We start from the raw sequence: 26,350 nt of genomic DNA, 5'->3' as shown, positions 1-26,350 counted from the left end.
TGGAACTAACACATACTATTTTTATACAACAGCTCTTGGATTCCGACAGAGACAATCGTTCTAACACGCATGCAATGACGCTCCTATTTTTCTGCGCAAACTGAGGCCCGTTGAATGCTTGGTTAGTTGTATGTAAATACGTATGCACTGTTAATAAACTTTGCAATTGGAAGGACTCTGGGGGCGAGTGGTTATTCAGGGGAGCGCCCAAAAATGTCTTTGGCTTTCCCCCCCCCCCCAAAAATGGAACTATTGTCACTAAACGTCTATGGAGATTCTCAGTCATCCAGGCCATAGTTGTCCCAAAGATGCTTTTTTTTTTTCAAGGAAAAACAAGAAAGTCCAGTTGGCTCGTGAAAAACCATCTTTGGGAACAACTATTTTCACCCTTTTCTGGGAGCAGAAAATACAAGCAGCCAGACACCAAGCTTGCCCAGAGAAATGTGCCGGCTTCAGCTGAGAATTGCCAGGCACCTGGACTTTACTGGAGATAGCAGGTGGGGGTGGGGAGTGGGTGGATGACAGTCGACAATCCTCGAATTATAACCACTTCCTTTAGCGACAGTTTGAAGTTACACCGGCACCAAGGAAAGGGCTGTGGATCCCAGCACAGAATAACCATCGCAGCCTCCCCCTGGCCATGGGTTCAAAATTTGGGCACTTGGCAAATGGCGTGTATTTGCGAGGGTTGCCGTATTCTGCAGCCATGATCCCCATTTGTGACCTTCCCAGGTGACGAGGACCAGCGGTCAGTGGCTGAATTGGTGGCAAGACCCATTTGCTCTTGTCTTCAGGATTATAGACAGGGAAAAAAAAGAGAAGAGATGGAGGGGGAAACAGCATCGTTTTAAAATTGAGGGCATCGCAGTCAGGGTTTTGGGGGTACCAGCCTCCCTCTGGATGGAAGACTAGCAAAGAACAGCAAACGTTTTTGTATCAACCAGCTTCAAATGATTCAACACCGTATGAATCTCCCACTCTACCCAAATATAACTAGGAAATACCACACTGAGTCGAAATAAGCAGTAACATCCTGTTTATTGGAGGATAGGCCTTGGTACAAGAAGAGGAAGAATTGCAGCTACGTCACCCTCATCTTTCCACCTGCCCAGGGAGTGGGGGGGGCATCTCGGGCTGAGAACGAAGCCCAAGTCGACAAAGGCCCGTTTCGGGGTGAACCAAAGAAGCTACAAATTGGCAACCTGCTTTTGCTTTCCAGCAGAGTTAAAAGTGTTAAAATGGATGGCTAAGTGGAGTAATTCTAAAGTCAGCCGTGGCCGTTCCCGGGAGTTAAATGCTGGTTAAAATAAGCTACAATACTAGGTGCCCACTCTGGGTAAAAGGCAAGGAAAAGGGGGTTTGCGACCTCTCGTGTGAATTAATATGAATGCCAAGTGAAGGAAAGCCCCAAACCATTCTCTGAACTAGTAGATTTCAGGGTGGAGTCAGATGGCCACTTGGATCTACAGGTAATCCTCGGTTTACGACCAGACTTTCCCTTGCTAACCAATTTGCAATCTTTTTTTCCCTTTTTTTAAAAAAATGATTTTACAATGTTTTTGCCATGGTAGTTTAAGCAAATCATGGCAGTTAAGTGAACGATATGGTCATTAAGTGAATCTGGCTTCTCCCCATTGACTTTGCCTGTTGGAAGCCAGCTGAGAAACTTCAAACAGACCCTAAAGGTATGGTTGTAAATTGAGGACTACCTGTATCCTCTCAAAAAATCTGCACCTGTAAAGAGGAGAATCCGCTCGCTGTTTGTTGCCTCAGCCTGACACGGACAAATTCAATATTTAGGCATAGGATGGATATTTGGGTAAAAGAAATGGAAATCCTCGAACCTGTCAACAATATTGTCTGTGTGGTTGTTGTTGTTGTTGTTTTTTTAAAAAAAATAGTGATTGCATTTAAAAAATAATTTGGGACAAGCACCATCGAATAAAAGGGTCCTTGGACCACAACATCACAGCTTTGAGAGGCAAAAGCTAAATTAGCCAGTGGCAGGGCTGTTCCACAGGTGCAGCATTGTCCAGTCTCTGGACCAGGAATGTTTTCAATGGACATCCAAGAGAGGACAGGTGCCTTCCCCAAAAAGAAGGTGCCCCACAGGTGCTGTAGCGAGCTTTGGGTCATGCACATTGAGAGAACAAACAGGCACCTATTTCAAGTCCCTTGAACATCTGTTTTTCTCCAGCTGCCAGATCTTTGCAAGCCTCTCCTTGTTTTCTGTGGCTTTGCAACACGGGATCTACCCCAGGAGATGGGGAGATGTTCTGGAAAAGCAGCCATGTGAATTCACCCTTGCTGAGCTGCTAGTCCCCTATATGCGAAGCCAGGACGTGGGAAGTGTAAGATGTAGCCCGCACCTCTACGGTTGCCAAGAGAGCAGAGCTGGCTGCTGCAGTTAGTCAACCCTTTATTGGGCATGGCCTGCAGAGGGAATGGGGAAAAGAGCCTTAACATCCTTTAGAAAAGCAAAAGGGGGGGCCTTGGGGAGGGGCTACAATGCAAATGCTTAACAGCCAGGCCGCTTGCAAGCCGAGGGGATCTCCAAGCGGCTTCACAGGAAAGAGCTGAGCGGTTCCTGCTGCTGCCCTTCGCTTCGCCACCCCCCCTTACAGCTTCTTGACACAGTTGGGGCAGTAGACTTGCTCCAGGTGGAAGACAAAAGGCTTGTTGGCCAAGGGGATGGAGCACTTCTTGCAGTTGAAGCAGTACTCATGCCAGGAGTGGCCTTCGTGGCTCACCACATTGGTGCCTTTTCCAAAGCCTGGAGACAAGGAAAGAACGGAGAGCATCACACACAATGAAATTGAATGTGGAGAAAAGCAAGGTGTTGCACCTAGGCAGGAGAAAGCCAAAGGGACGAGTACAGATTAGGCTTAACCTGGCTCAAAAACAGTAACTGTGAGAGGAACCTTGGAGTCCTGGTGGACGATCACTTAAACGTGAGCCAGCCGTATGGAGCAGCAGCCAAAAAAGCTAATACAATCCTGGGTTGTATAAACGCATAAAATCGAGATCACGCGAAGTATTAGTACCGTTTTATAAAACCTTAGTAAGGTCACATCTGGAATACTGCAACCAATTTTGGTCACCGCATTACAAAAAATGTTGAGAGTTTGGGGAAAAAGTGCAAAGAAGAGCAACTAAGATGATTAAAGGCCTGGAGATTAAAACATATGAAGAACAGTTGCAGGATTTGGGAATGGCCAGTCTAAAGAAAAGAAGGACTGGGTGGGACATGATAGGAGTCTTCCAATTGCTGAAGGGCTGCCACAAAGAAGAGGGGCTCAACTTATTTTCCAAAGCATCAGAAGGCAGGACAAGAAACGATGAAACTAAGGAGAGAAGCAACCTGGAATTAAGAAGAAATTTACATTTAATGGGAACAGTCAGCCAGTGAAACAGCTTTTGTCTCCGGAGGTTGTGAGTGATCCAACATTGGAGTCTTTTAAGAAGAGCTTGGACAGTCACTTGTCTGAAATTGTATAGGATCTCCTGCTTGAGCAGGGGGCTGAACTAGAAGACCTCCAAGGTCCCCTTCAGCTCTATTCTAATCACAGTTAGGGAGGTGCTGCCACTCCAGAGGGGAGAGAGCAAGAAAGAACGTGGCCACCACGTGGTTCACCTGGAACCCTTCAGCAGATGCTTGGTTGCTTACCTGTTATGGGGTTCTTGCAACCGTTGCATTTCTTAGCCACAAAAGACTTGTAGCAATCCACGCAGTAGAACTGGTCTTCGACCGCGGTGAAGCGTTGCCCACCCAGCTTCTTGGTGCAAGTGGCACACACAAAGCACTCGGCATGGTAAGGCTGATCTTGGTAGGAGACGCCTCCAGAAGTGATGGCCTTAAAAGAAACCAGCCAACCAACAATCAGTGTTGAGTTCACGGAGTTGAACAAATATTAGCCATGAGTCCCAAAGGCCCTGTGGAAACTCTCCATCAAATTTGCATACCAAGGGACTGAATTGTTTCTCCAAAGTTGTTTTGGGAAGGAAAATTCTCCCAAGAATTCCTTACAGGCCAACTCAACAGTCCCATAGGAGACGTTCTCCAAATCTTTCTGAAACACCAAACACTGAATTCCAGACCAATGAAAGACTGTACCATGGAAGACAATACATTCACACAATTATCTTGACAACCTGGACACTAAAGGAATGCAAACATCCAGACTCCAATGATGATGGTTTAATTTAAACTCTGTTCCCCTACAAATGATTTTCTAAAGCAAATTGTCTTTTATCAAACTGAATCAGAACATTTTTTTGAAGCATGCATCGGAATTTTCCTACCTAGATCATTTTCTACCCATCCATTTATTTCTCCTTTTCACATCTTATGTTTACATGTAATCCCGTAAATAAGGGCCAGGAAGCTCCATCAAAGGCCTATTTAAAATGAACTATTAGAATTTATCAATGTGTCTGAACTTCTCTGTGAAATAGAATAATTCATTACCAATCACCCAGCCTTCGTTTTTAGCCTCCTATTCTCTGATGTCACTGGGCAAAGCTAGAAAATGAAAGAAAATGGGATATATAACTTCCCAAAGAGTGCATTTTAATGCAGTCTCTTCCTTCTAAATCAGGAGGCTCCAAATATGGCAAATTTTAGACTTGTGGACTTCTAGTCCCAGAATTCCCCAGCCAGACACAAATGATAGAGTTGGAGGGGATCAGAAGGATCACCTAGTCCGATGTTTCTCAACCTAGGCAGCTTTAAGGCTTGTGGACTTCAACTCCCAGAATTCCTCAGCCAACCACCATGGCTGACTGAGGCATTCTGGGAGTTGAAGTCCACAAGTCTTAAAAGTTGCCAAGCTTGGAGAGCCCTGTTCTGAATAACGAAGGGACCTTCAACTTCATGTTCTCATATCTATAGATCCGAAAGAGAGAGAGAGAAACAGTTGAAAACAAGAATAATGGAGCGATGGTGCCCAAGACTTACATTCTTACACTTCACACAAGCCTTGGCAAACTTATGCTCGTGGCAAGAAACGCAATAAATCTCATCTCCTTTGGGGAAGAAGCTGGCGGTGCCAATCACTTGCTTGCACTGGCTGCAAATGAAACAATCCTTGTGCCACACGGTCTTCTTGTATTCCACGTTCTGGTCACCTGCAAAGAGAGGAGAGGAAGGGAAGGTCCCTGAGATGGGAGGTCTTCAGAGCTGAGAAAAGAAAACTTGGAATTGCCACCAAGCGTCCATCAGATCATTGGGGACCTCTTCAGGAAAGGTCTACACTTTCAATCACAAGGAACTACAGTCCTTGACTTACGGCTACAACTGAGCCGAAAATTTCTGTGGTTAAGCAAGACATTTGTTCAGGGACTTTTGCCCCGTTTTACGACCTTTCTTGCCATAGTTGCTTTCTGCTCTCTATGGCAGAACTCTTCCACAATTGAGGGTGTCCAGGAATCAACCTCAACTCAACACAAGCTTCCATTCCTAAGCCACAGTTGGCTGAATAAACCACAGTGGGCTGGATTCAGCCCAAAGAAGTCATGTTAGGCTTCACATGATGGGTGAAGCAGCCCAGATCTCTCCAAGGTGGAAATTGCTCTGGGATCAAGGAAGACCAGCCACCCATGGAGGAGACTGGCCCTCCCGGCACCCTCACCTGCCACAATGGGCTTCTGGCAGCCTTTGCACTTAGGCGCATCCTCGTTGGTGGTGCACTTGTTGCACCACACCTTGTTGTTCTCCTTCAGCATGAAGGGCTCGTTCACCAGAGATGTGTAACACTTGAAGCAGCGGAAACAGTTGTCGTGCCAGTAGCGGTTCTTGAAATGCAGCTCCTGTGAGAGCAAGGGAGAACGTTTTGAAAGGGGTCTTTCTCCCAGGGACAAAAACGGGATCTGCTCATCCCAACCTTCTGGGTGCAATCAGTCCAGAGAGGAATCAGAGAGTAGAAATGAGATCTTCTGCACCAACAATGGTTCAAAATGGATGGAGCCACTGCAGCTTCTTAATGAAATGTTAATCCAATTGCTTAGGGGGGTGGGATCTCACGATTTCTACCATTTGCCCCAGGACTCCAGGAGACAGCGTCAGTAGGTGACAGCTTGCCAGCTTCACTCCATGATTATGCCATTGTAAGCAGAGGCATAAAAAAAAGAACGGACCTTCATCACTCTCTTTTTATAGTTTCTCCCAGAGGTTGGCCCTTTTTCTTATTTTAAGAAAAGTAGGACAGATTTTAAGGGACACAGTGAGCGCCTTGAATCTTTGATGGAAATTTCAGATCATGAATTTACCCTAAAGAATCCTGAAAACTCTCTAGAAACTGGAGTTCAGTTTTGAGCTGAAGAACGTTGAACACTTCTGATTTAGCTCAATGAGAACCCAACTTTTGTGCCTCCTGAGAAATCTCAGCTCTCACACTTACAAAGCAGGAATTAAACAAATCACGCAATTGTAAGAATCAGCTCCCATGTGTTTTATTATAATATCAAAAAAAGTCTATTAGGTAACATGCAAGGTCCATCAGCCAACTCAACAGTCAAAATCCCTCACTCCGGCTGCTCTCTTGTCAAGAAAATCACTCCATTGTCCAAAGGACACCCCCCCCCAGCCTTTAGCAATTTGGGGGATCGACCATTGCAATCAGGGGCGTTCCAGCTTCATGCCCTACCTTGGAATCCGCCCCGATGGGCTTCCGGCACTCGGCACAAGTGTTAGCGCAGAACTTCTCAAAGCACTTGACGCAGCAGTGGCGTCCCTCCTTCTGCACATACTTCTTCCCATGCAGCGGGGTGCGGCAATAGTGGCAGTCGAAGCGTTCAGACATGGTGCCCACGGTGTAGCTGCTGGGACCTGCAGTGGGGAGGACAACATGGCAGAGTTGAAGACTGCGGGAAACCTTGGACACCCCAATGGGGCATTATGCAAGCAGAGCCAGGAAGCGAAGACAACAGTTGACCCTGTTCTCATGAAGGGGCCAGTGCAAGTTGGGAAACCTTCCCATAGACTCTTCCTGGCCTATCTTCGCCCTTTCCTTGTCTGCAGCAGAGATGACATTATGAGAAGGTCCTTCAAAAGTCTGGCGCTCCAGCTTGTTGGCCATTTAAGTCCTCAGCCCCAGACTCCACCCCACCCCACAGCCACATTATAGGTGGAAACCTTCATTATATCTACATATAGTACATACAGTACATCCTTCGATTCAGATATGCCTAAATTTAATGAACCTGCTGTTGCTTGGGTTCTTTGCCCAGGCCCAGCCTTGTGTTTCCGGTTCATGTACCCCAATGTTGCTTGTCATGCCCACGGCATCCGCAATTGCCAACAGTAGACACCCCAGAACCTCCTGGCATGGTGGCATCAGTGTGTTGACACTCTCGCAGGACAAGTTTCTCTGAGTGCGACAGGATTAGCACAGCCTGAGAAGACTAACATAGTGTGGCAGGATTTGTTTTGCTCAAGGTTCACCAGCAGCTGTGTGGAAAGATCAACCTGGAGGGTAGGTAGGCCCTCTCTGCTGAGCTGCCAGGCTGTGACAGGGAGCTGTGAAGTGATACAAGAGGAAGTGGTCCAGAATCCCCATTGTTTACACCAGATGGACCAAGAGTCCATTTTAGCATTAACTGCAGAAAATGAGACAAATAACTTTTGCATCGTCAGGGAGAGCTAAAACACTCCCAGCTCTGTCTTCTCTTGATGCTCAGCAAAGCCACATCAACAAAAAAAAAGTCAACCAAGCAAGGAGATTTCATCCAACTATTTCTGACTGGCAGAACAGTGCAGGCTGGCTCTCCCTCAACACACCCACATCCGGGAAAAGGGGGCAGGACCCAGTTGCTGTTAACCACATCCTTCCATTCTGGTTCATAAGGACCGGAAACGTGATAAAGCTGCTGCTGCTGCTATCGTAGATAAATTTTAAGAAAGGGGAAGTAGCAGAATAAAAGACTGACAGATTAAAAAAAAGTCCTTGGCCATCTTGTGTTATTTGCAAGGACAGAGTTGGGCTGAGCTATTCCCGTGGTCTTCCGTGAAAACAAGAAGTGCATTGAAAGAATAAAGGGGAAAGAAGAATGGCTGGCTGAAAAACATGGGAGGTTGCAGCCCCGGGTTGGCGAAGCCCATTGCATGCTCCCCAAAATTGAACAGGGTTCCCCAACTATGAAAAGTTGGGAATGTCTGCAAAGATCCTGTAGATGTGCTTCTCAAGAGTCAAGCTCACCAATGTGGGAACAGCTTCTGATCCCAAGAAATTTATGAGGGCAGCATCTGGCTGAAAGTGGGTTTCCATGAAGACCAAGTCCTCCCTTCTCTTCATCTGGCCAAAAGGTCCAACCACCTTAACCTTGATCCCCAAGATGGGATGGTCACTGGGTCACTCCGGGGCAAGCCAGCAATCCACAGCAAGACTAGGCAAGGGGAAGAAAACCTAGCTAGCAAACCTAGCCAGGGTGCTAATTGCCAACACATTCTTTCCCTCCTGCAGTCTAAAAATAGGGCAATTACCCCATTGTTTTCTTGGCTCATTTGCCCTTTAACTGGATTACTTGGAATTTGGCTTTGCTATATAAAGTGTGTTGTATCATAGCAACAGTGTACAGGCACACTCTCGCTCTCCTCTCCACAGACGGGAAGGGCAGGGCTGATAAGGAGAGTACTGCACGAGGGCAGGATGTGTGCCGGTCTCTCCAGAGATTTTGCAGAAAGGTGATAAACCTGCCACAAAAGCATTCCAGGCATTAGGGCTGTGGGGGCTGTGGTGGTGGTGGGGAGACAGGGCAGAGAGATGAACTTTGTGGTCCTCCAACATGAAGAACGGGGACTGAACGGGAGTGTGGTTTTTTTTAAAAAAAAATCCTGGAAAGCAATTGGAGCTGAGTTCACATGTTACACAAAAATTAGAATAGAATTGAATTGAATTGAATTGAATTGAATTGAATAGAGCTGGAAGGGATCCTGGAGGTCTTCTAGTCCAGCCCCCTGCTGAAGCAGGAGAACCTATACCATTTCAGACAAGTAACTGTCCAGTCTCTTCTTAAAAACCTCCAGTGATGGAGCGATTAAGCTGAGGTTTTGTGAACTGTGGTTTATTGACTTGGCTGCAACTGGTTTGCTGGGTGGGTTAAGCGTGGTGGAACAACTAAAGCCAAATGGAAATAGATCACTGAGCAGGTACACGGCCATCCTGTCAGGGTCTTCATCGTGGGAACTGAGCTTCTTATGGGGTTCCCAAGGAGGCTGTGTCTGCTGTCTGGAATGGCTGGGGTTTTTTTATAGTGTCCTCTGAGATTATTGGTTTTTCTTGTGTAGTATTTTAGCGGTGTTTCTAAGCCACGGGATAAAAAAGACTTTAATCGTCTTAGCCATGCCTCTACAAGTTTGTAAGAGCATAAGATGTGCGCATGAGGTATTTGGGGAGAAAAACTGCTAATCTGCACAGACCCTTGATTTACAGTCTTTCTTTGGTGTCCCTTGAAGTATCACAGAAAAAGAGACAGCACTTTCCAAGAGATAGAGAGAAAGAAAGAAAGAAGAAGGAAGGAAGGATGGAAGGAAGGAAGGAAGGAAGGAAGGAAGGAAGGAAGGAAGGAAGGAAGGAAGGAAGGAAGGAGCGTGGCAGCATCAGAGGACAAAATATATTCTTTTCTGTGCATCTAATGGTGCAGTATTAATCCATCTGAGCAGAAGAGGGGATGAACGCTCAGTGTACAGCTCAGGTAGCTAAAAATCCAACTGTTCATTATTCACTATTAATGTTCACGCTAAGACAGGTTTCTAGCCCACGTGATTGAGAAGTTTGGTTTGGAAGTGATTAAGGTATTCACTGTAAGGGTGGCCTTACAGAAGTTAGATCCAGGAAGACCAGCAGGCCTGACCAATACTGAAATCAATGAATGAAAAGACGCCAATAATTGGGGCCAGGTGCAGAATCCAGAGTCTTCCTTGCACAAAACGTGGAAATCAAGTGAAATCAAACCAATCTTTACGACTGCCACAGACCAGCATAAACTGGGGCAAGAACACAGAGGCTAAAGGGAGGCCTAGAAGCATAAAACGTACAGTGGGATATGATGCAATTTGGAAGACCTACAAAATAGATGGGTCAGATGAGATTAACCAGAAGACCGCCAGCTGCTAGCGGTGAAACGCTTTGGCATCAGAGCATTTGATGCGTCTCCTTGCTCTTGATTGGCTGGGTATTCAAATCCTGGCCATTCAGGTATAGCATCGTACCTGCAACCCCATTCGAAAATCCAAAATAAAACCTTGTGCAGAAGGCATCTAATCCTGATTGTGCCACGTTGCACCTGCCCCGATTTTCCATTTTAATTCCACCCCCCCAAAGACATTTTCTCTTACAAGGTGGGAGGGAAGGAAGTCCTCTGGCAGAGGAAGGGGTGCATGTTTTCAGAAAGGGAGCCAGCCAGAGAGTAAATAACCAACATAAATTAATCCAAATCCTGAACGAGAGACCTTCAGGGATTTTCCACCCACTCCAGCCGTGGCTAAGGAATTGGCCTTTAACTGCCTATCAGGGCTTTTGACTCTGAGCCTCAGTTGACCTAAGCTGTAAAACAGGTAGAATAAAATGGCTGTAGGAAACCTCTGAGGATCAAGTCAGCCTTACAGCCTTTCCGTCTGAATGGGAGCTGATTAGCTTGGTGTCCCGGTTAGCACAGGAAATCTCCAAGCGTCAGGGGTTGAATTCCATTCAAGCAAAGTTGCAAAAGATTGAAGCTGCCTCATCCAAAATCCTCCGTTGGGCTTGCTTTCTTTTTAAGGTCTGTAGAAGTATTTTAGTTTTTGCAAAAAGCAACCTATCGCGGCGCTAAGGAGGACCACGCCTGCATCCAAAACTGGAAAAGAAATCCATGCAGAGTTCTTTTCTGCAGCCTTAAGAGCTTCCTCAACCGCCTGCAACTTTCTGCAACGCCCTCCTGAATCCAGGATGAGGGGCATTCAGTCAATTAGGGCCAGGAAGGAAAGGAAACCCCCCCCCCATTTCTGGCCACTGAAGCAAATGTGCCCCGCAGGGAACTTAAGCAACTGTGGCTTCTTCATCCATTCCCACCGTGCATCACCGATTCCGGTGCCCAGTTACCTGAGTGCCGGTGATAAGCCATGCTGGTTGGTGTAAGGGCGAATTGACTCCTGGCTGGGCTGGATCAAGAGAAGGGAGCTGCTGAGTGACCTCCCACTCAGTTCACCAGCATATACTTAAGGGAGGCTATTAATACGGGGGGCCAGGGCTTCCCACACATGTCCACACCCCTCGCCCTGGCCTGTGGACTCCATCCCACTCAAAACATCTTACCATTTTAGGAGATCTCCAGCGAGAAGAATAGAGCCAACGGAATGAAGCACCCACAACATATAAATACCTGCCGACTTCAGACTCCAAAACTCTCAAATGCCTGGAGGAACCTGAGACTGGAGAATTGGCTGCAAAGAGCAGGCAGGGTCAGCATCTTGAAAGGGGGATGGCCGCCGCACCACATAATAAAAGATTAGTTATGGGGCCCTGAGAGAGTGCTGGGCCACCCTTCCTCCCCCCCTCCCCCTCCCCCGCAGCTGGTCAGGCTCATGCCAGGGGGGAGCCAGGAGGGAAGGGGAGGCAAGAAACTCACCACCACCCCTCAAATGCCCACGATGGATTCTATTTCGTCTTAGTTTGCTCTAAACATAAATGAGATGAATTCACCCCAGAGCTTTGGAGGAACAAAAAGCTGGAAGAACAATAAAAAAAGAGTGGAGATTCTGATCAATGATGAGAGATGAGAGAGAGGGAACAGATGAAAGACAGACGAGATAGAGAGAGAGATATGGATGGATATAGATAGATACCACAAAGTGAACTGGAGACAAGGTAGAATACAAACTATCCATTTCACATAAATTTGAGGTGATAACATCTGAAGACATTCGGCCCCCAACTGCTCAGCACAGGCCTTAAAGTTCATCTACCATTAGTCATCGTTAAGATTATAGCCCTCCACAAAATTTGCTGTGACATCTGAAACTGCCTCTGACAAACGTTGGTTTCCAATTGGCCACTGAGCAATGGCTTGAAGAGGGTCTCTTAACTCAACCAGGCCACGGTCCTGCTCCCCGTTTCTCTTCTTGCCCGGACTGGAAGGGATGATCACATGAACTGATGCTCTGAGGTCCAGGGAGTCTGCAGTTCAATCAGTCAGAACAGAGGAGCTGGAAGGGCCCTTGGAGGCCTTCTAGTCCAACCCCCTGCTCAACCATTTTGGACAAATGGTTGTCCAGTCTCTTCTTAAAAATCTCCAGAGTTGGAGCACCCACAACTTATGGAGGCAAGCAATTCCACTGATTAGTTGTTCTCACCGTCAGGAAGTTTCTCCTTAGTTCCAGGTTGCTTCTCTCCTTGATTAGTTTCCATCCGTTGTTTCTTTTCCTGCCTTCAGGTGCTTGGAGAATAGGTTGACCCCCTCTTCTCTATGAGAGCCCCTCAAATATTGGAAGATTGGTATCATGTCGTCCCTGGTCCTTCTTTTCATTAAACTAGACATGTCCAATCCCTGCAAACGTTGCTTTACCTCAAGGTCAGGGTTTGGCCTGATTGCTGGTTAGGTCTAGGGGGTGACCCCACTGAGTTTTCCTAACCAGGGTCTTCCCTAAATCCTAAAAGGGAAATGATGAGCAGGACCTTCTCACATTTCCCCATCATTTGGCACCAGAGAATGAAAAGAGCCCCAGTATGAATGAATCATTAGTCACTCTCGGCAAATGGAGAAACTCTGCAGGGAGAATGGAAAGGGCATCACATCTAAACTTTGGAATAACGTTTCACATTCGGACAACCTATATGTGCCTTCCGTGAGGAGGGGGGAGGGCTGTTCCAATGCCAGTAAGGACTGGGTGCTGTTATGGTTTCATTTGGAAAGAAAGGCCGGGCCAAATCATTGGCCTGGCGCAGAATGTGAGAGCGCCCTCTCCAAGAGAAACGTGGATGGCGTCTAAAATAGAAGATGGCTTCCCGGGATAATGAATATGAAGAGAAGAAGAGCCGGTGTGAAAATGCTGGAACATTTCTTTTACACAGGAGTTGCTCCATATGGCTTCTCAACAGTTCATTTTTCTTGCTTTGGAAAGTGTCCCAGGTTTGACCCAGATTAGCAGCGCAAAGACTGGGCACAGAGAGAGGGAGAAGATCAAAAGGCCTGCATGCTACGATGCCAAGCTAAAGTTGATTGATGGTGTCCAGTCTTCTCTCTGCCAGGGACCTCTTAGCAACCCAGCAGTGACGTTTCATTTCAACAACAGGTGGGACTTTAGCAGAAGCCAAAGAGAAGAGCAAATATTTATGGAGCAGGATAGTGAATAAAACCAAGTGTAAAACAAAACAAACCAGGATGTCTCTGGTGGATAAGATTTTAACAAATGCCAACTCATTCTTCTCCATTCTTCATAAATGGTTCACTCAGATTTGAACTTCCCAGAACGACCTCTTGGCAGACACCCTGCCCTCTTGGCCTCAGCTGCCCTACCAGGTTGTTGGCAAGATGCCTTCCATGGAAGAAGACCAAAATTAAAGAAGAGGATTCATGAGACAGTCATCACACGAATGGGGTCACCTGGTCCAGCTCAGCTCTGACAGCTCTTCATGGCTGCTCCATAAATGGTGTATGATCTTCTCTAAGCTCCTCGTTGCTATTGTCCTTGGCACCCAACACCATCCAATAAAAAATCCACTACACAGTGACCAGCCTGGGGAACGAGCATTGCCCATATGCACTGAAAAGATGCAAAAGTGAAGATGTAAAAAGTTGGTCTTTGTGGGATACACCTTCGCCTGTACAGTAGGTACAAGTATGCTCATGTTTGGAATACAAAAAATAGACACCCAACAGTTTTTTTGCCCTTGGCAGCAAAACAACCGACCTAAAAATAGCACAGAAAGCAATTGTTTCTGCTTGTAAGACAAGGAGGAATGTCCAGCCAACTGGTTGTCCTACATCTGGAGAGATCAATTTACAGCATTCTGGAATTCTCAAGGGGATGAATTGGCCAGCTGTTTGCTTTGGGGAGAGTTGTAGCCAACAGTATGGAAGTTTTAAAAAAGGAGTTTGTCTCCTCAAGACCAAGAAGATCAAGAAGAACCACTGCCATGATGGGCTAGAGTTCCATGTTCAAATACACTTCCAGCCATCAGATGACTCAGCTCAACCTATTTCACCACACTGTTAGGAAAATCAATCAATCAATCAATCAATCAACCTCCAGTGTTGGAGCACCCATAACTTCTGAAGGCAAGCTGTTCCATTGGTTAATTATTCTCACAGGAAGGTTCTCTTTAATTCCAGGTTGCTTCTCTCCTTGATTATTTTCCATCCATTGTTTCTTGTCCTGCTTTCTGGTGCTTTGGCAAACAGGTGGATCCTCCTCCCTCTTCTTTGTGGTAGCCCCTCAAATACTGGAATGCTGCCATCATGTCACTCCTTCTTTTCTCTAGACTGGCCATATCCAGGTCCTGCAACCGTTCTTCATATGTTTTAGACTCCAGCCCTTTAATCATCTTTGTTGCTCTTCTCTGCACTTTTTCCAAAGTTTCAACAACTCTCAACAGTCTCAGCTGGAGGAGTGATGGATGCAGAAAAAGAGAGAGTGAACTGTTGCAGAAAAAGAGAGATACAAATCTGGACCCCAGCAATGATGGTGGCGAATGGGACAGTCCCAACCAATGTCACTATCCATCTGTCATTTCTCTATAAGAAGAACAAAGCTTTCCAACGACTCAATGGAGTGGAATCTATTGGGAAGGATTATCTGCAAAGGTTATCCTGCAAATAGTCCGGATGAAGTCTGCTATCTTTGGCATCGAGACAGGCCAAATGGTGTCCTAAAATTACTCTTTGGGCTTTGGTCCATCGTCCTCTACCTCTCCACAAGAACATGCCAAACACAAAAAAGGCATCCTCACTTGAAGGAGGACCTAATCCCTTTGCAACCCTGCCAGCACAAGGGTTTAATTTCCATGGTGTTGAGAAGGCAACTCAACACACACAGAAGGAGGCAACCAGATTAAATGTCCAGGGACGGTTTCTCTAACTAGCAGGAGAGCCCCCAACCGCTTGTGATGAGAAAAAATGAGGTTGAAGGACCCAAACTTAATAGTTGAGGGCGAACTGGGACTCAGAGGGAAAATCTGAAGGGAAAGACATTTGATATCCTCTGGATACAACTCTGTGGGGATGGAAGCAAAATGGGCTGCAGCACAACTCCCAGTAGACGTTACTCTGCGGAATTAATTTAGATTAGAACAGATTGGAGGACTTCAAACAGAACAGAATTTAAAGCAGAGTTTAAGCTCTCCACCAGCTGAAAGTGTACTGAGTCTTCCTTAAAATCTAACCTTTTATAAAATTTCAGCTCTAGATTGTTAAATCTCCCTTTACTTTTATGCAACTCCTGGGTTTGCTAAGAGGCTATCCTAAAAAGCTCAGCCAGATGCCAGAGACGGCTGCTTTTGCAAAAACTCCCATGGGACACCTCACCATGCTTCATTGCATGCCTCTTTGCCTGTCAGTGGACTGGCCCAGTTCCTTGTGCGACCGAAGACACCTTCAGAACCCTTCCATTCAAGGTCTTTTAGGAATAATTGGGAAATCTATGGCTCTTCCTCAATCCCTTCACCAACTTTCTTGCAGCTTGCACACAAATATCAAATTTATAGAACAAGGTTGTGCCTTTTGGGTCAGCAGAGATAAGTCAAGGCCCCATTATGCCCCTGCTTTTGTTTCTTATTCACCAACGGTCCATAAAAGCTTGCCTTCATCTTCATCCTTGAATGTTTCATCTTCATCATTGAAAGTTTTGCCTTCCTCTTCCCCAGGGTTGCTCCCGTTCATGTGGGCAACCAGAGGTCTCCTGTCCTAGGCCACTTCCTGGGATGCCCTCAGGATATAGGAGGGAGGATCTGGCAGTTGCTAGGCGCTGAAGTTCTGGTTGTTGCCTGGCAACCTCCTTGAATTTTATGCATCTCTCAAGCCTCAAGAGATTTGTATCCTCCTTCCTAATCTGGTGCCTTTCAAAAATATTGGGCACCAACTTCCATAATCCACAGCCATCTGGAGTAATGACTTCAGGATTCAATGGAAGGTTGTTGTTTTTTTAGTTTTATTTTTGGGAAAAGCTTTTAAGTCCCAATGCATTCATGACTCCACGCTAAATAAATAACCGTCTTGGAAGGTTGGAAATGTTTTCTGAGGCCAAGAAACCAGCAGGGTTGTTCCTTCGCTCAACTTGGTGGAGGCTTTATTTAGCCAACCGTGGCTAATTTGGGCAAAGCGAAGCAGGATCCAACTCAATGAGTATTGAGATTAGGACACCACCAGGAAGTGCCAACGCTGGAGTCTAGACTTGGAAGTTTGTTTGTATGCTTTAAGCAGAAGGCTGTCACAGCAAGCCGTGTCTATATTTTTGCCCGGAAAACTGTGAACGTTGCAGTGGCACCCAGCTCAATGAAGCCTTTACTTTTTCACACCTGAAAGAGCACCTTAATGTTAGCTGCCAAGGCACCAGAGATGTGATGAGAACACTGCTTCGTAATGTGTGTCGTTTGATTGGTTCGTTGTCCGCTTCACAGTTGGCAGAAATACACTAGTTAAAAAGAATGTCTAAACAACACGGACCCTGAAAATTTAAATGTTTTCCCTCCTGCCTCCTTCAAAAAATCACACTGAGTCACCCAGAAACCTTTTCATTTTCCCATATACATGATAGATGGGGCTTCGGGTTTCTGGCAGCAGGTCTGTTTAGGTAACGACAACAATAACACAACCCAGACTTTATCGGTTAGCAGAGACTTTGCCTCTCTGCATCTCCAAACAGTCTGCGAGGTGGGAAGAGGCAAGGTCTCTGCCAACTCTTGCATTTTTTTCTTTTTTCTTTCTGTGCAAGGAAAAGGTCTCCTGCTCAATCTCCCGCATACTTTTAGCTTCATGCCCGGATCGTGTTCCCTCTTTGGCTCCGAAAGTCCAGCCTTCCACATTATCAGCCCCCTTGTTAACGTCAGGGTACGAATTTATGGTTTAAATTAGGACTTGGCGAGAAGGCCAGCCGCTCTCAAAAAATCCCCATGAGTCATCTGTTTAGAATGGATTTCTTCCTTGGCTCTTTTGACACCAAGAATGCAGATCTCGGGGGCTGGGGTGGGGTCAAGGGAAGGGAAGGGACAAAAGGGCGCCGGCTATCAGGGAGGTGTGATTTTTGCACAGCTAAAGGCCTCTGTGGCTGACCACTTCCTGCTTGCCAAACAAACAAACAAAAATGGAGGTGGGGGGAGAATGCAGCTATTTTAATTACACGTAATTTCCAAAATGAATTCCATCGATGACTTAAGCTCCCTAATGCATTCAATGATCCTTGTTTCAAAGGTATCACCTGCCAGCACAGGTTTTAATGCACTGCTTTTATCAATTTTGCAGTCTCCCACTTCTCATAAAAATAATCTGAGCTGGGAAAACAATAGTAAGAAGGGTGCGATAAAAGAGAATGAATAAAGAAGCAAAATTAAGCAGGGAAATAACCTTGAGAACATGTTAGGCCACGAAATCAGGGTTTTCGAATAGCCTGAGGTTTGGCCCCGGGCTCCGTTCTTGGAGAAGATGTGGCAGAGTTGAGGGCCACCACAAAGAAAATCCTGGTTTTATGGTTAAGACTTAATTTGTGGGTGGGATGAGACGAGACACCCCAGATCAAAGAAGATGGGCTACAGGATCAGGATGGTCCTCTTGAGACATCCAGGACCGAAAGGTCAAAGAGCAACCATTCTTTTGAGTTTGGATTCGTCCAGGCTATTAGAAGAAAAAGGTCTTCCTGGTGATCAATTCGCCTTTCAGAGACCCCTCACCCATTGTCCACGGGGTGCCCTTGACCCCCAACTTTGGGGACAAGGAAATAAGGTAAAAAGGCTGGAGGCCTCTGAAGGTTTTGGGGCGTAGAAAGGTCAGACCTCCACAGAGGAGAACAGCAAATCGTGTCTGGCAGCCAGGGAGAAAAGCCACGAAGGGCCCGACCTTGGATACCCTGAAGGTCCGTGGCCACAGCAGGTACTTGCCAAGTCTGAGGGTTGTTTAGAGATCTTGAGAAGTTCTCAGCAACATTTGGGGGGAAGGAGGCTAGATATGGAATTGGGGGGCCCCTATTGGCACCCCTGCTTTCAAAGCATTTGCAAGGGGCATCAAAGATGGATGAAGGAGAGATCTCCTTATTTTATTTTGAAAAGAGATCCCAGTAGCTCCACACCCAGTAGCACCAAAACACCATGCTCCCGTTTAAAAAAAATAAAATGCCCCCCCCCCACACAAAGTCCAGTCCTTCTCTCCCACCCGGGAGGCATCTGGAGAAACAAAGGGAGAAGACAGAAGAGCTGACGAAAGAGGGAAGAGAACACAAAATAAAAACTTCACCCTTAGTTTGCTTTGACACGTTTGCCAAGGCTGGCTTCGCTTCCCAAACCTTCGGCCCACAGCATCGGCTGGCTTCACTCAAGCAGCCCAACTGAAATGGCTGCCTGATTCGTGGCTTCAAATGGGTTGTGTGAATCCAGGCAGAGAAGACGGGGGTCAGAGGCTGAAGAAGATGGGGAGCAGGAGAAAGGCACTCTTGAGGCCTCAAGCTTTCCTGATTCATACAACAGGTGAAGCGGAGTTATCTGCCATCTCCTATCACTGCCCCAGAGAGGGAGGGGGCAGGTCACCCCACCACTGACCTGTGGGGACGGTCAGTGCCACAAAAGCCATCTGACTCAAATCTCTCATTCCCGGTGGCGAAAATTTGGAGAACAGCAACTCATACCGGGAAGCACCGGAATCCCCTTTGAGCAGGGAATCAGGCAGAGACACATCGGCAATCCCCCCCCCCTTGGAAGAGGCTCTGGTTTATTCTCCCAATAGAAAGGATTGTGGAATCTGAAAGATTTGTTGTCCTGGGGGCTGATATTGTGTCCTATAATTTTATACTGGCTCTGAAGAATGTAAACTATTTTCCCACTCTTAAATAAGATTTATAATTAGAGGATGCCTGGATGGCTCATTCCAGAGATGGAGCCGGGATTTATTCTGACTCTTGCCTTGAAAATAAAACAGGTGGGGTGGGGATGGCTGAGTAGCCCCCCCACCCCTTCATTCTCCCAACACTTGCGATAGGGGAATACAACTGCAGAAATTTAGCCCCTGCAAGGCTGAAAATCATGCTGAGAAAGTGTAAAATAGTATTCTTTCACATGTGCAAACTTCTCGTGCTTTAAAAAAAGCAAAACGGCATCCAACAAGCAGAGTTGGCTGGGGATTATGGGTACTGTCACCCGAAATGCCTGGAAGGCCTCTGAGTCTTAATTGCTCTTAATTAAACAGAATAGTTCTTATTGCCTGTTTGCCTGGCAATATGCTGGATCTTTTCTTAGGGGAATAAATTTATTCTTGGGGATTGTTGTCCCTTTTACAAGGATAAGCAAGAGAGATATTGAATAAGTACCATGAGCGAAGGGTTAAAATGCCCTCCTATAATTTGGAATAGAAATCAAGAGCTTTTCAGGACAAGCTCCCTTCACCCCTCCAGATGGGAAATGAAATAAACAGATTTATAGCAGCTGTTTTCAAGAGATGCTAGCTATTTGCTCCTCATTCCTGACCTTTTTTTTTCTTCTTTCCTTCCCAAAGTTCACTTTATCCATCAAAAACCCTTCCAGGCATCCCTTTCCCAAAAGGGCAGTTTTGCAATTTGAGTTTTAATCCTCTTGCTGGCTGTGAGGTGAGCAACTGCCGTATATAAAGGGTTTAAGGCAACCTTAGCAAATTTAAGATAAGTGGACTTCAACTCCCAGACTTGGCTGGCTGGGGAATTCTGGGAGTTGAAGTCCACAAGTCTAAATAAACAAATAAATTGATCCAATGAAACTTCATGTGGGAACCAGGTTGTTTGGCCTCAGAAGGCAGGGCTCTTTCTGTGAAACCAAGGGAGATTCTGGACTTGGGAAACTATTTATTGGGCAGAACCTTTAGTTCCTCTTCCTGTTCCTGTTCTCAGAGCCGGGTGCAAGAAACACAGGAGGGTCTATGTTATCCATGGCATGAGCCAACCCAGGTCGTCCTCTGTGCAGCGACTGGGAGGAACAGGAGTTAAATCTGATTTTGCTGGTGCCTAGATTGATACATCTCAATTGTTCCATTTACCAAATAAGCCATGCATCCAGGCAACCTACAGAGGGCAGCAGAGGGTAGTTTTTTCCTAAACTAAATTTCTCTGCCTCCCCCCCCAGTGGTCAGTCCAGAATGCAACCAATAAAAAATTCTGAAGTCAAAAGATTGGCAAGTCAGCCGGCACTGTTGTAGTTGAGTGTAACTATTGAAATGCTCTAGAGCCCTCCTTGATGTCTGTCCAGGGCAAAACCCTTTCAGTCCACAGCAAAGAAATAGGGAAGTAATAGTCAATTGGAAACAGTAGTCCAGTTTTACAAGGAGTAAAACTTAAGCCATTTCTAGCTGTTTGGTGTAAAGTTCCCTTTGACTTTGAAAACCTGTTTTACTAGTAATCAGTCAATGGAAATGACTCTGTCAACAAAGCCATAAGGGCAAAACCTGTATGCCTTCATCTAGAAAAACTAGCCCGCAACTCTGAGTTTTTCAGAGAGAGCCTAATGGTGAAGGCACCAGGAGACGTGAGTTCTAGTTCTGCTTCAGATATGAGAGCCAGCTGGGTGACCTTGAGCCAGTCCCTCCCTCTCAGCCCAACCCACCTCATAGGGTTGTTGTTGTTGTTGTTATTGGGGAAGATAGGAGGAGGAAGGAATATTAGGTGTGTTCACTGCCTGGAGTCACTTATAAAAAATAATGGCTGGATAAACACGATAATAAATATATAAGAATCATCTTGGCAAGATGGGCAGCATAGAAATCTAATAATATAAAAATAAAGCAGATCTGATCCTGCTTAGTTTTCAAGATTGACTATAGCCAGCTAGGACCTTGTCCATTTTTTGCAAATCACTCCAAAATGAATATCTGCGCATTTCACACACAAACACGCAAACTATTCGTGCCCGCTGGAAAAACTAAGTCAATAAATTTAATTGCAGTTGAATTAAGGAAGTGATCCAAGCTGGGCCCTTACTGACACAAGTCTGGGGGATGGTGAAGATTTAGCAGTAAGGAAACAATACAAGGGGAAACAGTTAAAACTTTTGGGACAAATCAGGGTTGAATTTAATGCTGCCCTGATGCCATTAATAAGGTCCTGCTTCATTGCTCTAGAATAATCCTACCATTTATCAAAAGTGTTTATTCCGTATCCTGGAAACAGGGTTGATTTTGTGAATTGGGAAATACAGTTGGGAAATTACGTTGCATTCATGTCTCTCCTGAAAAAAATCAGCAAATAAACCAGACATGATGTCAACCTCGCTATCTTTTGCAATAGCTTAAACTAGTTTCCATCTTCCCCTGTTTCATTTATAGGCAATTTTTCAAAATGAAGGGTTTTTCATGCTTGTTTTTGTATGCGCTTTCTGTGAGGGAGATGGGCGGTTTCAGAATTGAATCAATAAATAAATAAATACTGGGGGATCCATTTATTTATTTTCTTATTCATCTCTTTTCTATGCCACCTGTCTCATCTAAATAATTCCAGGCGGTTCTGATGAAAGCATAACACAAAACATAATAGCATCAATAAGAACAAAGTTGAAACAAGAATTAGAAGACAGGGTTACTGTGTTAAAAGTTAAAAAGTTAAAAAACAGCCTTCACCGCACCAACCTTTCCCAGGGTTAGCTAACATTTGTGCCAGTGATAACATGGTTCAAACCAGGGATCTGCAGACCATAATTTTACTTTTTTTGTGCCCTGACTGTTCAAGTCCTATTTGCCATCTACAAAACACAAACTCAGAGACTTCTCAAGGAGCTGATCACACCCAAGTTTAGCTTCTTAGCGTTAGTGCAAGAGACAACAAGTTGAAAGGCTTACCATGCAAAGACAGATGTTTAAAACCTCTGGCTTTCTTCAGAAATTAGGAGGGGGTTTCTAGCACCTGTTCCAATTAACTTTATTAAAATACATAATCACTTACACTTGAGGAAGTACACGATAGGTCACAAAAGTTTGTGCCTTTTACTAAAACAAATTAACCACAGTTAGAAATAGGTGACAGCAGATTCCTCCTGATCTTTGAGTCCTATGAACTTTCATTGCTTCTCTCTTGCAATTTCAGATGATACCAAACTTGAAAAATGGTCCTAGAAATAACACTGGGGTAGGAAAGGACAAAAGTATTATTTTCCCACCTCAGCAAAAGGGATTTGCAAAACTACAAGCATCAGGTCTCTTCACCAAAAGTTTGAGCAGAACTACCAAACGAAACAGAGAGGGACAGATTTAATGCACTCTCCAGGTTTAGCAACCTTAATTGTGTGAAGCATGCAAAATATCCCTCTTTTTTTTTCCTGGTGTTAAAGACCGTGGTGGATGGGTTAGGACTACATCCCCCAGAAGCCACAGCCCAGCCTGTGCTTCTAGCTGAGAGTTGTAGGACCGGTCGTCCCCATGATGTGAAATATTTGCATCCAAAGCCCACAGGGAACGGAAAGTTTTAATTTGCCAACCCATATTGGATAGCCTCCTTAGGATGCCAGGGAAGGAAATTAAATCTCCTCTTTTAAAGGGAGGAAGGAATGCAGCAATTCTCCTTTCCTTCCAGCTTAGTAAAGAATGAACTTTGACTCGGCTTGGGTTGTTCCAACTAAGCCTCCAGAATGCATTGCCTTCTTGCGGTGTCCCCTAACTTGCCAAGAGGACCCCCAAATCTCAGCTCGTCCACCGGGATGCAGAAGGAGATGCTAGAGAGGAAGCGGGGGGGGGACCGACTCACCCACCGCCGGCAGTGTCTTCTAAGCAGCTGTTTGGGTACCAGGAGAGCCTCTGCAGAAGCCGATGTGCAGGAGAGCGAGAAGGCAGGGCAGGAACTAAAAAGCCAGTTGATACAGGGTGGAGCCCGGGAGGGAGGGAGCTGGGCACAGAAAAGAAGCAAAAAAGAAAAGACACAAGAAAAGAAGCAACAAATGGAAACGAACCAAGGAGAGAAGCAACCTGGAACTAAGGAGAAATTTCCTGACAGTGAGGACAATTAAGCAGTGGAAGGTCTTGCCTCCAGAAGTTGTGGGTGCTCCAACACTGCAGGTTTTAAAGAAGAGACTGGACAGCCGCTTGTCCGAAAGGGTACAGAGTCTCCTGCCTGAGCAGGGGGTTGGACTAGAGGATCTCCAAGGTCCCTTCCAGCTCTGTTATTCTCTGGGACAGAAGAGAATCCTTGGGACAGAGGGGTCATGGATCACTGCTCAAGTCCTTGGGGCTGTTATCCGCCAAGCGATGTCCACCTGAAAAAAGATTGTTGGCCACTATCAAGGGGCTTTCATAGAGAAGAGGGGGGTCAAGCTAGTCTCCAAAGCCCCCGAAGGCAGGACAAGAAGCAACAGATGGAAAGTAATCAAGGAGAGAAGCAACCTGGAACTAATGAGAAATTTCCTGACAGTGAAAACAATTAACCAGTGGAACTACTGGCCTCCAACAGTTGTAGGTGCTCCAACACTGAAGGCTGTTAAGTAGAGACTGGGGAGGCATTTGTCTGACATGGTCTAGGGCTTCCTGCCTGAGCAGTGTGGACATCACTGGGGTTGCAGATGTGCTTTTCTCCAATTTGAGGTCAGCTTCACTGCAAGTCTGAACAAGTCTTTGGCAAACAGAATAAAAAGGTACCTTGGAGGTCTTCTAGTCCAACCCCCTGCTAAAGCAAGAGACCAGACAAATGGCTGTCCAATCTCTTCTTTAAAATCTCCAGTGATGGAGCACACACAATTTCTGAAGGCAAGCTGTTCCATTGATTAATTATTCTAGCTGTTGGGAAGTTGCTCCTTAATTCTAAGTTGGATCTCTCCTTGATTACTTACTTCAGGTGCTTTGGAGAATAGGCTGACACCCCCCTCTTCTTTGTGGCAGCCCCTCAAATATTAAAACACGGCCATCATATTTCCCTTAGTCCTTCTTTGAATGGACATACCCAGTTCCCGCAACCATTCACCATATAGTTTAGCCTCCAGATCCCCAACCATCTTTGTTGCTCTTCTCTACACTCTTTCCAGAGTCTTGGTATCTTTTTTGTATTGTGATGACCAAAAGCAGGATGACAAACAGATTTTGAAAAGCAAGCAAAAAGGAACAATTCTCCCTTCCCCAGAAAAAGGGTCCCTGTTAGCCAACCTTTCGGAAGAGGTTCCAAGTTGTAACAGGGAAAGATGACAATTGTAGGATTTGGGTGCAAATGTGGTGGCTGTGCTCGTAAAATCAGCACTCTGAAAGCAGCCCTTGGCACCCAGAAAAACTGGTTTTTAGTGCCATAAAAGGCTTGGCAGGAACCAGCCAGCCCTCCTTCAGTTCCTCCCTGCTCCCCACCACATTGTCACTATTCAGAAGAATTGACCCACGGCTTATAAACAGTTTAGATAAAATTGCGCTGAAGGGAAGTGACTTCAGCCACCAGGAATTTTTATGCTGAAGGTTGGGATGGGGGGGGGGGGAGAGAAGGCCAGAAAAAATGAGTGACAGTGGAAAATAGGAGGGGGCATATCTTTCATTGCCCCTGGGTTACAAAATTCTCTTCCCCCCCTTTTTTTTTTAATCCCGCATGAGGACTTCGCACTCGTCAGAAAGTTAGGGTGAAATTTGTTTCCACTAGTTTTGTAAAGACAAAGAGTAGAGATTTCTTAGAAAGAGAAAAGAGCTTCAGGAAAGTTGGTGGTCAGGGACGGAGCTGCAAAAGTGCCAGGCGACCCTCCCGAATGAAGGGCGAGGGTCTTGCGCCCCTCGTGGAAGACCAGGCGACTGAGGGCTAGGCGTGAATCGCAGGGCTGCGGTCTCCCTGGCTGCTCTTCCTTCCCATGGGATGGGCAGCCAAGCAGGCTGCGGAGGTCTGGCAGGCTGGTGTTGGGATGCAGCAGCATCGCTGGCAGACTCAGAAGGGCATCCTGGGAAATTGTCCTCCTCAAAGCCCTGGGAGTTTGGGGGTGGGGGCAGGAAACTGTAGATAACTGTAAGAGGATTACTAAATAGAGGCATCGTAACTACTAGTAACATAATTAAAGAAACCCTGAGTTGTTCCTGTGTTTGGACCTCTTTGTCTGGTGGTTCCCTGGTTCAGTTATATAAATATGCAGCATAAGGGAAACATGCTTTCCCACCTACCTTCCTTTCTCTCACCCATCTTCCTTCCTTCCTCCCTCCCTCCCTCCGTCCCTCCCTCCCACCCTTCCTTCCTTCCTTCCTTTTTGTTAGCTTGCTTGCTTGCTTCATTGTTTGCTTCCTTCTTTCCTCCCCCCTCCCCCAATCCAGCCTTGTGAGTTAGCCAAGGTTGCAGGATTTGGAAACCAGAAACAAAATTCCTTTCCCTAATTTTTATTTGCCATGCAGGAGCTTTGTTAACTTGATCGTGTCTTTCCATTTTTCTCACATTTTTTTCCCTATAAAACATTTTCTCAGTGCTTTAATACTTCCTCATAAAGTTGTTGATCCAAACCTGGATCTTCACTTCCCGGTATGGTCTGCATGCTGCCTGGGGGATTCTGGAAACCGAAGTCCACACATCTTAACATTGCTAAGGCTAAGCAACACTGTTCTAAAGAATTGACTGTTAATTAGACAATGCTTGCTATCATTGTTGGATGTTTTATAGCAATAGCACTTAGACTTAGATACCGCTTCACACTGCTTTACAGCTCTCTCTAAGCGGTTTACAGAGTGAGCATACAGCAACACATAAGGGAAAATTACGAAGATCTCAACTAGAAAGCCTATATTTCTAAAGCGATGAGCTTTATGGCCCTCCTCTCTTAGAACTAGCCCTTTTGCTGCATAAATGGTAAAGGGCGATTCTTGTTTTCCTCTAGAAGAAAATCTGTCTCAACTTTGGGGAATGATCGGAGGGAGAGGAAGAGACGTGGATGGATGGATGCCTGGAGGAAGACTCCTAGCTACAGATTTGAAACGAAATGGCTCAGTTCAGTGCTGAGCACAAAGATGGCTGGGAAAAGCACTGGGATCTTCCGGGCACGTATCCCTGTCTGGCTAGGATAATGAAGCCGGAGACAAATGAAGATTTGGCTTGCTGTCCAAACACAGAGCCGAGCGTGAGCCAGCGTGACTTGGAAGAGGCTGTTTTATTAGTCACTGACGAAGCAGCTGCAGCCGAGAAAAAAGCTTTATTTGGAAATGTTGAAACTAAAGGAGGGAGGTGAGAAGCTTTCTGTTTGTTTATTGCAGAACGTGCTCAGAAGGAAGTGACCCTAATTAACCAATTCCGAAG

At 45.9% G+C, this 26,350-nt stretch overlaps 1 protein-coding gene across 4 annotated transcripts; it reads right to left on the bottom strand.

The window, feature by feature from the left end:
• Nucleotides 1-1,019: 1,019 nt before the first annotated feature.
• Nucleotides 1,020-22,946, bottom strand: FHL1 (four and a half LIM domains 1). 4 transcript variants are annotated; one of them, XM_083371915.1, is made up of 6 exons: nt 22,868-22,946; nt 6,645-6,826; nt 5,631-5,808; nt 4,958-5,127; nt 3,668-3,854; nt 1,020-2,773 (listed from the first exon to the last, which is right to left on the bottom strand). In XM_083371915.1, exons 2-6 carry the CDS (start codon nt 6,798-6,800, stop codon nt 2,619-2,621), a joined length of 846 nt encoding a protein of 281 aa, XP_083228041.1. In that variant the 5' UTR covers nt 6,801-6,826; nt 22,868-22,946; the 3' UTR covers nt 1,020-2,618. The 4 variants fall into 4 exon arrangements, with proteins under 4 accessions (XP_083228041.1, XP_083228043.1, XP_083228042.1 ...); XM_083371917.1 differs by having other exon boundaries at nt 22,872-22,900; XM_083371916.1 differs by lacking the exon at nt 22,868-22,946 and adding an exon at nt 22,187-22,247.
• Between the last annotated feature and the right edge of the window lie 3,404 nt (nt 22,947-26,350).

Source organism: Vipera ursinii (assembly GCF_947247035.1).
Source record: "Vipera ursinii genome assembly, chromosome: 12".
Classification (NCBI taxonomy): domain Eukaryota; kingdom Metazoa; phylum Chordata; class Lepidosauria; order Squamata; family Viperidae; genus Vipera; species Vipera ursinii.
The sequence above is the reverse complement of the archived record's forward strand: the minus strand, read 5'-3'. Positions and strand labels throughout refer to the sequence as shown.